We start from the raw sequence: 15,171 nt of genomic DNA, 5'->3' as shown, positions 1-15,171 counted from the left end.
CATCTTTGAATGTACTTTTCATCGGTTGATCGCTTTTCTCAACTGTTTTGCTTAATATAACATTTCTAAAGATAGCTTTTATTCAATGGGAAAACGAGAATAGCGTGAGTGTTTTAAAAGAAAAGAAAGTCGTTGGCGCCGTGGAGTTAAAAGAAGGGACAACAGTTGACATATTGACTGGTACAAACAAGGGTCGAGTGGCCATCTGTAAAGCTACGATTTTGAAAGTTTGTGGTGAGTAAAAATTGCGATATTCGTTACGTGATCAAAATCTTATAAAATAATAGATGTAGCGGGTTGAATTAAGCTTACATAACGCTGGGTGCAACTGAAACTAGAATAATTCTGAGAATCGAATCGGTCACTTGCATGCCGCAGTTTCTTAAGCTTATGCTTTACAATGAAATAAACCTATCAGTAAGGTTTCAAGATTCCTCTAGTCACGTTTGGGAACATTCAAGATTCATAATAGGAACTGTTATTAAACAAACCTTATGACATAAAGAAGCCCTCCTAGGTAAAAACAAAATAATGCATTCAGCCCTTTTTTAGTAAAATCCATGAGAGAGATGTACTAACTCCAATATAAAAGTCACTCAATGTAACAGAGATTTCTCAATTTGAGAATCCAATTAATGCCCTTTTTCTCATAGCCATCTTAAAAGCCTGGTCTGAGCTTTAAATATACATATTTTAATATATTATTTTTTCCAAATTCAGATGTCAAGGAATCCAGATACAAAATGGTCAAGGTTCTTGTAGACAACCTCATTCAAGGCCAACTCATTGTGAGCCCAGGAAAAAAAATACAAACAGTACAAACAGCAGCTAAGTTTGCAGTTTAGGATAACTTCATTCTAATTTATTGTTACAGTTACAACAAGATTTTATTTAAAAAATCAATTTTATTTGTCTGTAATTAGCCCCTTCACTCCCAAGAGTGCTGGGTTTCCAAATATAGAATTTTATGAAAGAGAATCAACAGATTTTATTCACAATTTGTGTCAAACCAAATTTAATGATTGATTAGAACTATTCTATATGAATAGCTGTAATTGAGGATTAATCTGTGTGAAGTTTTCAAGAAAAGAAAAATAAATCAAATTCCATCCTAATATTACTACACATTGATGTTAATAATTAATCAAAAATATTTACATGTAAGCCTTAATTAAGCTTCTAAATAAATTTCAGTCAATACTTGAATTTTAGCAAGGTTTTTTAATTTAAAGTATTTATTTTATATCATTAGTCTCAAATTTTTGCTTAAAATTCCCAGTAATTCTTAAACATTCCTAAAAATTCCCAGAAATTCCTAGGAATTTTTTAGATTTACAGCTTTTCAGGGAAAGTCATTGGTTCTCTGAGTTGGAATTCCTAGGAATTCCTAGGAATTCCAAGTCCTGTTGGCTATAAACTTGGAATTTCTGGGAATTTCTAGGAATTTCTAGGTTTTTAGAACCAGAGTTGTTATGGTTGGGAATTCCTAGGAATTCCCAGTCCGAATTTACCATGAAAATTCACACCTTTATTCCTAGGAATTCCTAGGAAAATCCTAGAATTCCTAGGAATTCCAAAAGCCATTTCACAAGGGTTAAGTTACCTAATTCTTACAGTGGAGTTCAATCCCTTTTTAGGCTATCTTCGGCTTGATCATCCTGTTACATGTGAAATCATCAAATGTTACTCATATATTCAAATAGTTACCTGAATCAAAAGTTATTAATTTTTTTAATAACCTGCTACCTTTAATTGTGATCCAGGAATAGTAAATGGTATTGAAGAGAAAGGAAAAGTGTTCTTGAAACATTTCACTTTAAATGAAATTTTGTTATGAATGTTAATTGTGATTACAACAAAAACATCTGTGAAGCTATAACAATTACCTTTCCAGGTAAACAAACCATAATGAAGCATGATATGAATAAATTTAATCTCACCCGGTCTGAATATAGAATCCAAAATCTAATTAACTTACTGGTGAATAGGAAAAAGCTCAATGTGTTTTTCCTGCCTCTGTCATTCTAAATATCACAAATCAATCATTCCACCACTTCAGTGTGATTTTTTTAATGATGTGCACTTTTTCTTATGAACAGCTATTTTAAGTATCTATCTTTTACCAGCGGACATCTGCGAAGAATGAAGTGTACACTGGAAATTCGACACATTGCAGGCAAACCCTACAACTCATTAACCCTTTAACTCCCATGAGTGACCAAGGCAGAATTTCTCCTAACAATACCAATACAATATCAATCAGATAAGTGATGAGAATAAAGAAAAATACAAACTTGAGAATAATTAGTTGATCCAATAATAAATTCTTAGATCTAACATTATAAGAATTGTATAGTTGACAGTAAGGAGAATTAAGAATTTGAACTGAGAGTTAAAGGGTTAAATTTTATTTGATCAAAAACACGAATGGCAATAGAAGAAATTAGCTAGCACAATTCAAGTTTCCCCTCTTTAGGTATTCTGTGATGTTTTTCTATCACATGGTAAAGTTTACAGTTTCCCTCATTTCACTGTCTTCTGTTCACTTGTTTGTTTGCTTTCCTTAAAATCTTAGCTATTGTTGCCGACAAATGCGAGGAGCATATACATGAAAATGTGTACAGCTAATAACACTTTAATCCCTGAGAGTGACTAGCATCTAATTTCTCCATTCAATATCACCCCTGAGTCACACATTAAGGTCATGCGAATAAAGGAAATGATAATCAACTGAGGAACCTCCTGATTGTTAAACAAATTCTCCTTGCCAGCACATAAGGAAATATATAGAGAACAGTTAGGAGAATATGCATTCTGATATTGGAGTGTAAAGGGATAAAGACATCATGTTATTAGTTATTTATATGTAGAGTACTGCTTGAATATATGATGGCATTAAGTACAAATGCCAAGTACATGTAAACATCATTCTGTGGTCTTCTATTCTTCTACCCTGAAGGTTGCCTTGTGTAACAAAAAAAAGCCCTTTTAAAGACACCTCTACAAGGGTAGGTACACACAACTGACATGTATGAGTGAAGCATGTCAGGCATTAAGGTATGATTGTCAATTTGCCTTTTATTACTTGCAAACAGCTTACTTCTATCAGCCTAAAAAACTTCTGTATCCCCACTTTCAAAGAAAAGCATTTCCCATGAAAATTTAAGCATTAAAGACATAAGCTAGCAGCAACAGGTTTTTCCATTGCAAGTGTTTCACGTCATCAGATTCTCATCACATTTTTTGTTACTGGTACATTTGAAAGCATAAGAATATTTTAATCATTACAATATGTTGAAATCCCCCATTTTAACCCTTTAACTCCCATAAGTGACCAAGAAAGAATTTCTCCTTACAATATCAAATGAATATCAAGCAGACAAGTGATGAGAATAAAGAAAAATATCAGTTAAGGGATTATAAGATGATCCAATACTAAATCCTCCAAACTAACATCACAAGAACTGTATCGGAGATAGTAAGGAGAATTATTAATGAGATCTTGGGAGTTAAAGGGTTAAGTCCCACTGTTAACCTGGACAGAATTTCTCCTTACACTGTTAGTATTACATAAAGCAGACAAGTAACAAGAATTAAAACAAATGTCAATTTGAGGATTATTGGTTGATCCAATTCCAAATTCTCAAATTTAACATCACATAAATTGTATGGCAGACAATAAAGAGGATTACTCATGAAATTTTGGGAGTTAAAGGGTTGAGACACATATGGTAATTATTTATAACAGAAAGGCAGCAAATAAAAAATAACAGTATACACCAGTAAAGTGTTCTTATGTAGAATGAAGTTTCAAACTCATTGAAATTAAGTTGACTTCATAATTCATATTTTAGCTAAAGAAATGTGCAATATCTCTTAACAAGGATGAAAAGGGAATGCCATTTATTAATTTTAAAACAGTAAATGCCAAAAAAAAAAGATGGAATTTAAAAAACTAAATTATAGCATATCTTTTCACTGAAGTTTTAATCATTAGCTGTCACACAGAGATATAAAATAGGGTTTCTGTAAAAAACCAGGGCAATAAAATTAAAGATTCAGGAGAAGCATATGATTTTAACTTGTTTACTGATGTTCTCACCTGAATTCCATCTGGAATGAGAACTCTGCAAGACTTCTGTTTTATCTTGAATTCAAACATAAAATTTAATTATTTGCAAGCAGGTTAAGGAGGAAATTAAAGGATGGATACATGTTACATAAAAAGAAACCCCTTACAATAAAATATAGCAGAAGCATATTGTCTACATGTTTATGCTTCTGAATACAGCTATAATAAGTATTTTTAAAGTAATTATCTACATATGTTAACCGAGTGCAGTATATGGTCATAAAAGCAATTTTATTCTAACCTTCTTACTTGAAGGGTGCCTTGTGTATCAAATATATCAAGTTCAGTACCTCCAGAGTCACAAGCCGGGCTTTTGGGGCTACAAAATAATAAAATAATCATCGAGTTTCGTATAGTTATGGGGCTACACTCTGCGAGCTCCGCTATGATTAACTCTGGTAATATCATAGCGGAGCTCAAGCATAGCCCCATAACTGTACCAAATAGTAATAACCCATCAAGCCGAGAAAATTTAGTTGTACGACCGTACGACCATACGACCGTACAAGGTGCTACTTTTAGCATGTGCGGCCAACTGTACCACGGGCACTATCTTAGCCATTACGAAATGGATGGGCGAGGGAGGAAGGTAATGCGCAGGCGCGATTGCGTGCGTAACTTGGATATCCCATTAATGTGTGCCAAGACACCGTCACATGACGATAAAGTGCGCATACTCGAACGTCGAGCTGCAGTGTAGTGTACTGCAGGCATACGGTTAGGCATTGCACGAGGGCTTCACGTGAGCTACTAGATGAAATTTGCCACTCGCGTTCTGAGCGGGAAATCAAACTGGTCAGGATGTAGTTGAACAGTAATTCTCAGTATTTTGCAATTTCTAAACAACTCATAAGACACAATACCGGCAGAGTTTAAGCTTTGTCAACCGGAGGAAATTGTTATAATTCAAGTTCGTGGAGAGAGGGTTTTAATTGAAAATAGGCTGGATATAAAGAGACAGAGCGACCAAAGAAAGCAACAAGTAGTCTTTTTCATAAAGCCTCTTTTATACCTCTGTGTGCCAGCCAATGATTAAAATCTCAGTGAATGGATATGCCATATTTTATCAGTCTTTTTAAATTCCATCTTTAAGTTCTTTTGCATTTACTATTTTAAAATTTATAAATTGCATTCTCTTTTCATCCATGTAAAGAGATATTACACATTTCTTAAACTTAAATCTGAATCATGAAGTCAACTTAATTTCAGTGAGTTTGAAACTTCATTGTACATAAGAACACTTTACTGGAGTAGGTTACATTTATTTGCTGTCTTTCTAGTACATGTGATTACATAACCCTTTAACTTTCAAGGTTTCATTTTAGTAATTCTCTTTACAGCCTGTCATACAAATTATGTGATGTTTGGTTAGAGAATTTGGAATTGGATCAACCAATTATCCTCTAATTGATATTTTTCTTTATTCTCATCACTCATCTGCTTGATATTGTACTGATTTTACTGATTGTGTAAGGAGAAATTCTGTCTAGGTCACTAGTGGGACTAAAACAGTTAAAATGTGGGATTGGGTTATATTGTAATTAATACAATTTCCTTATGCTTTCAAATGTAACAAAAAAATGTGATGAGAATCTGATGTTATGAAACAATGGAAAAACCTGTTGCTGGTAGCTTATGTCTAATATTAATTGTTCATGGGAAATGCTTTTCTTTGAAAGCGAGGATACAAAAGTTTTCAAAGCTGGTAGAAATAAGCTGTTTGCAAGAAATAAAAAGTAAACTGACATTCATACCTTTATGCTTGACATGCTTCATTCAAACATGTCAGTTGTGTGTACCTACCATAATGATTGTAAAGGTGTCTTTCAAGAAAATATCTTTTGGTGTGGCTGTTGTTCTTTGTTAATCTTTGTAGCCAAAAAGAGCTGGTAAAGGCACTGACCTTCAATTTTTATGTACACAAGGCACCCTTCAAGGTGAAAGAGTAGAAGACCATGGACTGATGTTTACCAGGCACTTGCACTCACCACAATTATATATCCAAGCAATACTCTACCTATATAAAACTGATTACATGATGTCTTTAACCCTTTACACCCTAATATCAGTATACATATTCTCCATGCTGTTCTCCATACATTTCCTAATGTGCTGGGAAGGAGAATTTGTTTAACAATCAAGAGGTTCTTCAGTTGAATATCATTTCCTTTATTTTCATGACCTTAATGTTTGATTTAGGGATGATATTGAAAGGATAAATTAGATACTAGTTACTCTCTGGAATTTAAGTGTTAATAACTGTACACATTTTATGTGCTCCTTGCATTTGCTGGCAACAATAGTTAAGATTGTTAGGAAAGCAAACAGATGAACAGAAGACAATGAAATAAAGGAAACTATAAACTTTACCCTGTGGTAGAAGAAATGATTACAGAATACCAAGGAAAGGAAACTTGAATTGTGCTAGCTAATTTCCTTCATTGCCCTTCATGTTTTTGATCAAATAAGATTTAATCAGTTGTAGGGTTTGCTTAGAATGTGTTAAATCACCAGTGTGGACTTGATTCTTCTCAGATGTCAGCTGGTAAAAGATTGATACTAAAAAAAGAAGACCATAAGAAAAAGTACACATCCTGAAAAAAAGTCACACTAAAGTGGTGGCATGATTTATTTATGATATTTAGAATGACATGATATGATATTTATGATATTTAGAATGACATTCAAACTGTGTGAGATTAAATTTATCCATATCATTCTTCATCATGGTTTGTTTACATGGAAAGGTAATTGTATTGTAGCTTCACTGATGTTTTCATTGCTGTTGCAACCAACATTCATAATAAAGTTTCATTTAACATAGAATGTTTACGTACTTTCTTTCTTTCTCTCCAACACTATTTACTCTTTTTGGAGCACTATTAACCCTTTACACCCTAACATCAGTATGCATATTCTCCATTCTATTCTCAATACATTTCATTATGTGCTGACAAGGAGAATTTTTTTAACAATCAAGAGGTTCTTTAGTTCATTATTATTGCCTTTATTCTCATAACCTTAATGTTTGATTCAGGGGTGATATTGAAAGGGGAAATTAGATGCTAGTCACTATCAGGAATTAAAGTGTTAAAGGTAGCAGGTTATCAAAAATATTATAACTTTGATTCAAGCAAGTATTTGAATATGTGGGTAACATTTGATGGCCTCAAAAAGGAGTGAACTCAACTGTAACAAATTGGTCACTACTTTTGAAACGTGAGCACTTGGTAAATACACCTTGGCTTGCAATTCTGATGATTACAGTTTCCTGAGGCAATTGAAATGTCAGTCCCCAATCAGGAATCACCCACATGACCTGACATAAGCTATGAGATAACAAAATGCATTTGTGTCAGTGGAACTATTGTAAGTGCAGTACCACCCAGTGGTAAAAATTAATAATTTCCTGTAAGAATGAATATTTGGGAGAAGTTATAGTGGTAACTGACCCTTTTTTGTTAAAATGCATAGGATTTGAGGATTGTAATGTACGGTATATTTCTTAGCTTTTAAACTTTCAACTTTATATCAATTTTAACTGTTTACCATATTTATTTCTTTCTACCTCAAGCCCTCAAAAGTTGAAGCAGGTTATCAGACTTTCTTTGTTTGGAATTGTGTGATTATATAATTTTGCTGAGTAAGTTGCCACTTTGTAACATGTAATATTATATTTGAATTGCATTAAATACTCTTGCTCAAGCTTTCATTACTGCATGGCGTTTCTTATCAATACTCATACCCAAACTTAAGATTGACATAAGGAATTGGTCACAAGATATATGATTTTTAAAGGGTGAAAAACTGGAAAAGCAAAGATTCCCTTTTAATTAGGACTGAAATTAAAATGGGCTCTGCGATTTTAATTCATGTTTTAACTTTGGCCTTCATGAAAGTTAAATTAATTGGCATCTGCACAATGCACAAAGCAAGAATATAAATGACTTAGCTTAATAAGTTATAAAATTGAAATTAGAAAGTTGTGCAGACCATATCTTGCCTTTTATCCTTCTCTGGATATTAACTCAAATAACATAGTCACTATCAATCTCTCTCACTCTCACTTTCCACTGAGCTTATGGAAAGATGATGACCTCAGTATTTTTTTAAATGAAGAAAGGAAGCCTGCCCTATTACCACAGATAGTTCTTTTGTGCATCATTGGTACATACCTAGTCTTATATGTACATAAGTTGATTGTTCTAGGTAGGATAACCTATCAAATTAGTTGTGAAAATTTCTTTGTTAGACTCAATTTTACCTAACAAACCTAAACTGTATGAATAGAAACTTGAAATTTATTTCTTCTCCTTTTGAGGTGTGTATCAAAATTTTGAAGTCATGGCAGGCTTGAACTACAGGTTTATAAGAAATCTGCATGTGTGTGTGTGTTTTCAACATATAAAACCAGTAAAAAAGGTTCTTTAGCTTTTTTCATGAATACACATTTCTTTTTCTAAGAATCTTGTTTATTTGGCCTATGCTGAGTTCTAATTTTTCAAAAAAGTTTTACATTCTTTTGAATATTCTTAGATCTCCTAGTATCAGTTAATATTCATTTAATTAAAATAATTACATCAAATCTTGCAGATGTTTGGTACATTTTTCCACTGATCCTACTGACATTTCATCATGCGCAGGAGCTGATATTGACTATAAAAGTATTGTTAAATTAAATATTTGTGCACAGCCTATGCATCAAATATTTGTAATAAAATACTGCATCTTTCTTAAAACGAGTTTATCAGAATAAGAATGAGGTTTACCAGGCACAAGTATGGCTTTCACAATGATAGTTTCCAAGTTTGAAAAAAAGCACTGCCTACTAAAATCCTTTGTTCTTTTACTTTGACAGCCCAACCTCATCAAAACATTGGCAACAGGAGCAATTAGCAAATTAACAATACAGACAAGAGAGCCTATTCCCACATAAACTCCTCAATCCTGTTTGCTTACTATGGACACAACATTTCAAACATGATGTATGTTTCACTGACTAATTATTTTATAATGGTGTTTAAAAATTATGGAAAATAGTTGGGTTGAAATATAATACAACAATTTGCCAGTAGATAGTTAAATGAATACTTTTTACATATGAATAAAATTTATTGTTGTGTTTCATGTTAACATGTTGCAACAACTCTACTATCCATTAAATTTAACTATTTGCAAACATGAGAAAATACCATTAAAAACTTTTCAACCCATTTAATACAGCCAATAACAACATCAACTCAAATTCAAAACTTAAGAGAAAACTTGATTGATGTTTGGAATTGATTGCTGTGATGTAAAAATGAAATCCAGGTATTATCTCAAGTTTTCCACAAATGTCCTCATGATCGAATCGTGAGTCTCTCTTCGTCATCGAGTTTTAATCACGACATTTTAGCTCTAGCTTGTCTTCTTTTAAAGCAAACTTTTTCAGCGCAAGAAGCATGTCAGACAAATTTCGTACTTCATTAGCTAGAGTTGCTAAGATCATGGGCAGTTGGCTTAAAGAAACCTACATTGTAAGTAGTTTAACATCATAGGTTACCGAATCAAATAACAGAAAGAATCTCTCAAAGACGCCGTGTATTTCCAGCCAGAAGGCAATCATACAAGCAGTCATACCTGGAAACTTCAAGAGAAGATATAAGAGAAGCCCATACGATTCTGGCGTCTTGATTTACAAATTCACTGTTGTCACATGTATACTCTTCAATCGACTGGTTATGTCAAGACTCGAAGTAGTTTACCGTCGTTTCTTTCAGTTTTGGCTCATTTTTCCAAACAAAAATTATCAGTCACGCTCAAAAGAATATAATTTCAACTGATGCTGACATCGCACACTTCCTCTAAAGAAGAAAAGATTCTGTATCTTCGAAAACTTGCTCATTAGATCATAGTTAGTAGAGGAGACTCCTCTACTAACTATGATTAGATCAGGAACAACAACGAAGGTCCTCCGCTGCTTGAAGATACCGCTGACTAGCATGCGTTTTATCGCAAGTGGTGAGAACGTCGTTCCCAGGTTCCAGACTTCGCAAATTCTCCCCTTCCTTCCCCACCCCCGGACTGGTTTCTTAATCCCCTTGAAGAAAGTCTTCTACAGCCAGTGCTGAGGAGTTTTATTACAGTTTTTATTTTAAAGAGGGGCTAGAAAATAAACTAAGAAGAGCTCCGCTTTTAGGCTTGGCTAAATCTATATATTAATTGATACTTTCTGAAATGACTACCGGCAAATCCTTTCAACTCCTGACCAGCGCTCGATCTATTTCTTAAACCACGACTTTTTCAGATAGCTCAAGGAGCCCAAAAAGCTATTTCATTTAAGCCCAAAGTTCCAACTGAATTGTTTTATATAGCTTGTTTCCTCATATGTTAGCTTGTTAGACTTCTGCACAAAACGAGGGAACTCACGACTAAACAACAAATGGAATTCTCACCAAACTGCACTTTGTTCGTTTGCAACAAGTGGGAAACCATACCAACCTCAGAGGGAGATGTGGTCATAGCGCACACAATCAACAAGTTGATTCAGTGTTTGCCAAATGTCGACATAGGTACTCAAATTATCCGCCTTTCAACTAGTAAAGCTCTAGGGGTCCAGAAGTTTGGAGTCATGAATTCAGAATTTGCCCCACTTACAGATAAGATTGGCTGTTTGGTTTCGAAAAGCATCGAAACAAGACTTGAACAAAATTGGAGGTAGTTTAGTTCATTTCTAAATGTATGTTAACTGATCATGAAGCTACTATTTATTAGGCAAAAAGCACCTCTTTTAGTAATGGCCTGTCATCAAGATTTCTCTCTTTCCAACAAAAATCCGGCACTGCTATAGACGAAAGTAGTTATATAAATTTACACTTTTTCCTGATTACTTAAACACTCTCCTCGATGGAGGTCTGAGGCGAAAGAAGCCATATCCGAAGTGTAGTAATTGAAGGATAGATAGAGACCTCCTCCTCTGAATTTCCATCAAACAAAGTGAAAATGATAGAATCTTGCAATATTCCTTTGATGACGTTATGTCTCTCTACTAGAGCAGCTATTCACCACCCATCTCTGACAAATATATAGGCTGCGCACAAATATTTAATTTAACAAATAAGGAATGGGTGCATGGACGGCTACCTTAAAAAAAAGCAAGAGCCTTTTCAAATTTTCCTCGGAGAATAGGGAAAAAATGTGTACCCATGGTATAGAATTAATGAACATCGATCTTCCCTGTGCGTTCAACTGGTAACTATATTTGATTCTTCCTTAATCTGTTCAGCTGGCTAGATCTCTTGCTGTCCCGAATAACCTGGCTTATGAGTACATTACTAAGTCATATCTCCACTGACCATGTGGCTGCAACCGATAGATTAAATACTGTGATAGGAAGGTTAAGGAAACTTCAAGCGGAGCAGGAGCCACCGAAGGATGGAGGCAATGACAATGTCTTCAAAGCAGGACTCGTCAGGCCATCCACACCTTAATCGACCACCTACAGACTCCCCAAGTGAAAAAGAGATTTTGCAAGTGAAACTCTTACGAAACTTCGGCTGTCAAGAAGTCATGGGAAGTTACCAAGGCTGCCCTTGTTAAGCTTCTTCAAGAAAGACTACAGATATTGATTGAAGAATGGGAGGAGAAGCAGTAAAGGTTTGCGGAGGCACGGAAATCAGTGATCAAAGAGTTCCTCGAAAAATATAATTATCCGGAGAGAGAGCTTCGCGACGTCGGAGTCAATGTTTCACAACTACAAGTACATGTTGATGAAGAAACGGCGGGCGAAAGTGTAGAGGATCAAGTTTCAACAGCAATTTCAACTTTTCGCATCCACTTAAGAGGAAACTTTATCACGGAAAAACGATTCCTTTCATGGTTCCAGCTCTTCTTGTCGGAGCTGCGTTTGCTGTTCCAGTACGTATTGCTTTAGATTTGCAGGGGGTGGAAAATTTGGTGCAAATGTGGCATTTACCCCATTTGAACCGCATTTGTTACAGCTTTGGACCAGATTTGCTGACATTTGCATTGCGCAGATATGGTGTAAATCCGTTTTTTCGTTCAGTAATTAACACTGCTTTTTCTTCCATTTGTAGGAGTTAAATCTGTTGCCGACAACATAAAAGAAGGAAAAAAGACGAGTGCTTACAATAAAGATTGCGCTGAGTACGTACGAATCATGGCACCAAAGTTTCTAGCGAAAGCTGCAACCATCGAGGCGCTAAAGCCACGGGTCGAAGCGCAATTGAAGCTAGTAGTAAACACCCTGAATGACTTGCAAGCGAGAACCCCCATGCTTGTTGAAGCTCGCTACAAGTCCTATAGAGACAAATGCGAGTGTTTGCGCGGTGAGCTCGCGTCGTTTGGCTCTATGGAAATCCGATGCATGCGGCTCTCCTAGGATGACCTTTCTTGGGATGTCAGCGAGGATGTCTACTTGAAGCGACCAATGGAACCTGGGCTCTACCAAGGACACATTTCCTATGAAGGTACTCATCAAGTGGCCAAGTAACTTTTACAGTGTGTTTAAAGTGTACAGAGAACTGCTGACCAGGAGCAATATTATTGAGTGCTTTGCAAACGAAGCAATCCTGAGGTACAACATAACTAATAAACAAACAATTTTTTATCAAACACTTAACCAACAAAATAAACTTGTTTTTTCAGGATTAAGAACACGCGTTATGCTAGTAACACTTTGTTATTCTTCCCAAAATACCCAAGTCACTTTAGTAAGTGTGTTGAGCTACTTTTCCTAAAACATGACACTGGTATTGGCATTCCTCGTTTAACGTACAGTTCTGTTCGATTCGTTCTGGAATTAATTTCTACAGGTTCAGTGCTTTACCAACCGAGTTTACAAGCCAACTGAAAGCTGGTCATTGTGTTGATTCGTAAATAACTGCCACTGCATAGGTCATAGATTCAAATCCCGTACAGGCCTAAATTTTTTCAAGCCTTATTTTCGCTACTGCTTGAGTACTTTTTATTACCGCAAACATCGCTTTCAGATTATTTCCTAGACCGCAATTCACATACTATGTGAATATATTATTTTCATTCATATGATTTTCATATATTTACAATTTTTCTGAAATGTTTTCTTACTTTCCTTAGTCATTTTGTTGTCACTCCTACCAGGTCCAAAGTTGACAGTTATTCACATATTTCTTTTTTTTGTCGTTCACTCCACAGGAGGCTTTGCCATCCTCATATTGTCACCTTCTACAGTGCTGTTTTCAGAAAGGTTCCAAGAGGGTTAAAAGCAGCCTTTGTAACTGAGTGTCCAGGAGTTGATTTAAAGAAATATCTGATCGATCAGCCCGGAAATTGTCCTGCAAAGAATTCCGCGTTTTTCGGAGAATGCAATTCGCAGGGCAGACCAAAACAGCTTTTGATACCTTTGATCAGCCAGTCTTAATTTAGCGAATACGAATTTCAATAAAACTTCGGGAACTTTCGATCTTATACGTGAGATGCTAATTAACTGCGCGTTTTTAAACTTTTTCCTGTAATCACCGTGTGGTGAAGGGGTAGTACATGCCTTTATTTTCTTTACTTCGCTGAAGGACGATTTTCTGTTTTAATAAAGCACAGAAGTATCCAAAGGAATTTAATTGCAATCACTATTAGGAGGGTTATAGACTCTTAGGACATATCACATTTCATTTCATTTCTATACGAGGTAGTTTATCTTTTTACCACTACATTTAGGCCTTATCATCTGCTCTCAGTAATTACTCTAGTTTAATGAAAATTTACAATGTGCAAGTTCGAAAAATTTAGTTTTAAATTATCTATAATGATCATGCAGTGAAAGTAAGCGACACCAATTGCAATTTGTATCTTTGCTTATCACACTTTGTAGTTCTCGCTGTGAGAATAGATGATATAAAGTGAACTCTTGAGCTCTAATGTGTAGACCACAAACATATTTCTTATGTAACACGGAACAGTTATAAGAAATTTTGAACGCGTCTGATGTCCAGATGCTAAATTAAATTTATTTGGTAAATTAGTGTACGAAACGATACAACGCTGTAGAAAAAAGCCAAAATACGGAGAGAGATGGAAGAAAGAAGTAGACTCACTTGTAACTGTAAAGATTCTAGAGGCTAACTTAGATAAGGCTAAAGAGAAACGGTAGACTATCAAGAGACATAGAACAACAATAAACTAGCGAACTCTTAGCGTAAAATGAATAGACGTGATAATTTTCGTGTCATATAAATTATTATCAAACGAAGGTACAAACAGCAGTATCGTACTAAACAAAAAAGGTAGCTTAATGAGCATTAAAGGATAACAATTTGAAAAGAAATAAGGAAAATTTGTAAATAAGATCGTTGAGTCAACACTTAGTCGACTAAATGAGACGTTCTATGACCGAAAAAAGGTTGATGATTCTGTGACTTATTTAACAACAACAGACTTAAGTACTTTGGTTGACGACTCGTACCCAGAAAAAATAGCAAGACACTTGAGATAGGGGTAGCTTGGATCCTTCTGATCGTGGCAAAAGTAGCAGTGTGGCCTCACCTAACTTCCTTTTTTTTACTTACGGTATGCGTCGCACTTTTATAGGCTATGATACGTGAAGAAAGCTAAGTCGTTGCTGAAAGTAGCGCCTACAATAAGAACTATTTCCTGGGTAGCAAAGATTCCAAAGTTATAATACAATTCCAGGATATCTCGATTTCTGCCGAAACTTTCATTTAAGATCACTTAGTCTCCTACTTATAACTAATATAAATCGAAGGAAAGTTTGTAGGAAATTAGTGTTAGGGGTGTTTAAAAGCTAACATCACTGAATGGTCCAAACTGAACTTTGTTCACTGTCTGAGGCTTAACTTTTTCAGCGATGAACTTTAAAATGAAACCTATTCTTGAAGATTGTCATAAAGGACATGGTTGGATTAATATTATTATTTTTTTTTTTGCGTTTTCTTTGCAAACTCAAAGTCTTTTTGTCTGTTTTTCCTATTTGGATAAATACCTCGGCTGTATTCTATTGGTTAGCACACCCTTGACCGCAGTCACCCGATTATACCTGATAT

The 15,171-nt window shown here is 35.0% G+C and overlaps 3 protein-coding genes across 9 annotated transcripts in view; all 3 read left to right on the top strand.

Annotated features, from left to right (window-relative positions):
• LOC149044240 (uncharacterized) overlaps positions 1 to 959 on the top strand; it is a 1,016-nt gene extending 57 nt beyond the window's left edge. The window contains exons 2-3 of the mRNA XM_089210006.1: positions 72 to 234; positions 721 to 959. Of these exons, the coding sequence (XP_089066132.1) occupies positions 72 to 234; positions 721 to 845 (288 nt within the window). The 3' untranslated portion in view covers positions 846 to 959. The remainder of the gene's footprint in view (positions 1 to 71; positions 235 to 720) is intronic.
• LOC149044239 (uncharacterized) overlaps positions 1 to 12,348 on the top strand; it is a 19,179-nt gene extending 6,831 nt beyond the window's left edge. For 5 of the 7 annotated variants that reach the window (XM_089209923.1, XM_089209919.1, XM_089209922.1 and 2 more), the window contains one exon: positions 8,991 to 9,259. In XM_089209923.1, the coding sequence (XP_089066049.1) occupies positions 8,991 to 9,068 (78 nt within the window). In that variant the 3' untranslated portion in view covers positions 9,069 to 9,259. Of the gene's footprint in view, positions 1 to 7,373; positions 7,502 to 7,706; positions 7,776 to 8,990; positions 9,260 to 12,210 lie in introns of those variants that run through there. The other 2 variants (XR_016187793.1, XM_089209918.1) reach the window with 2 other exon arrangements.
• A 116-nt stretch (positions 12,349 to 12,464) lies between these two features.
• Positions 12,465 to 13,674, top strand: LOC113684636 (uncharacterized). Its single transcript, XM_089209924.1, has 2 exons — positions 12,465 to 12,710; positions 13,310 to 13,674. The coding sequence occupies exons 1-2, from the start codon at positions 12,598 to 12,600 to the stop codon at positions 13,533 to 13,535; spliced, it is 339 nt and encodes a 112-aa protein (XP_089066050.1). The 5' UTR covers positions 12,465 to 12,597; the 3' UTR covers positions 13,536 to 13,674.
• Positions 13,675 to 15,171: the final 1,497 nt, after the last annotated feature.

Source organism: Pocillopora damicornis, chromosome 6 (genome assembly GCF_964200805.1).
Source record: "Pocillopora damicornis chromosome 6, jaPocDami1.2, whole genome shotgun sequence".
NCBI lineage: Eukaryota > Metazoa > Cnidaria > Anthozoa > Scleractinia > Pocilloporidae > Pocillopora > Pocillopora damicornis.
Note: the sequence above shows the minus strand (reverse complement) of the source record. Positions and strands in the feature narration are given on the sequence as shown.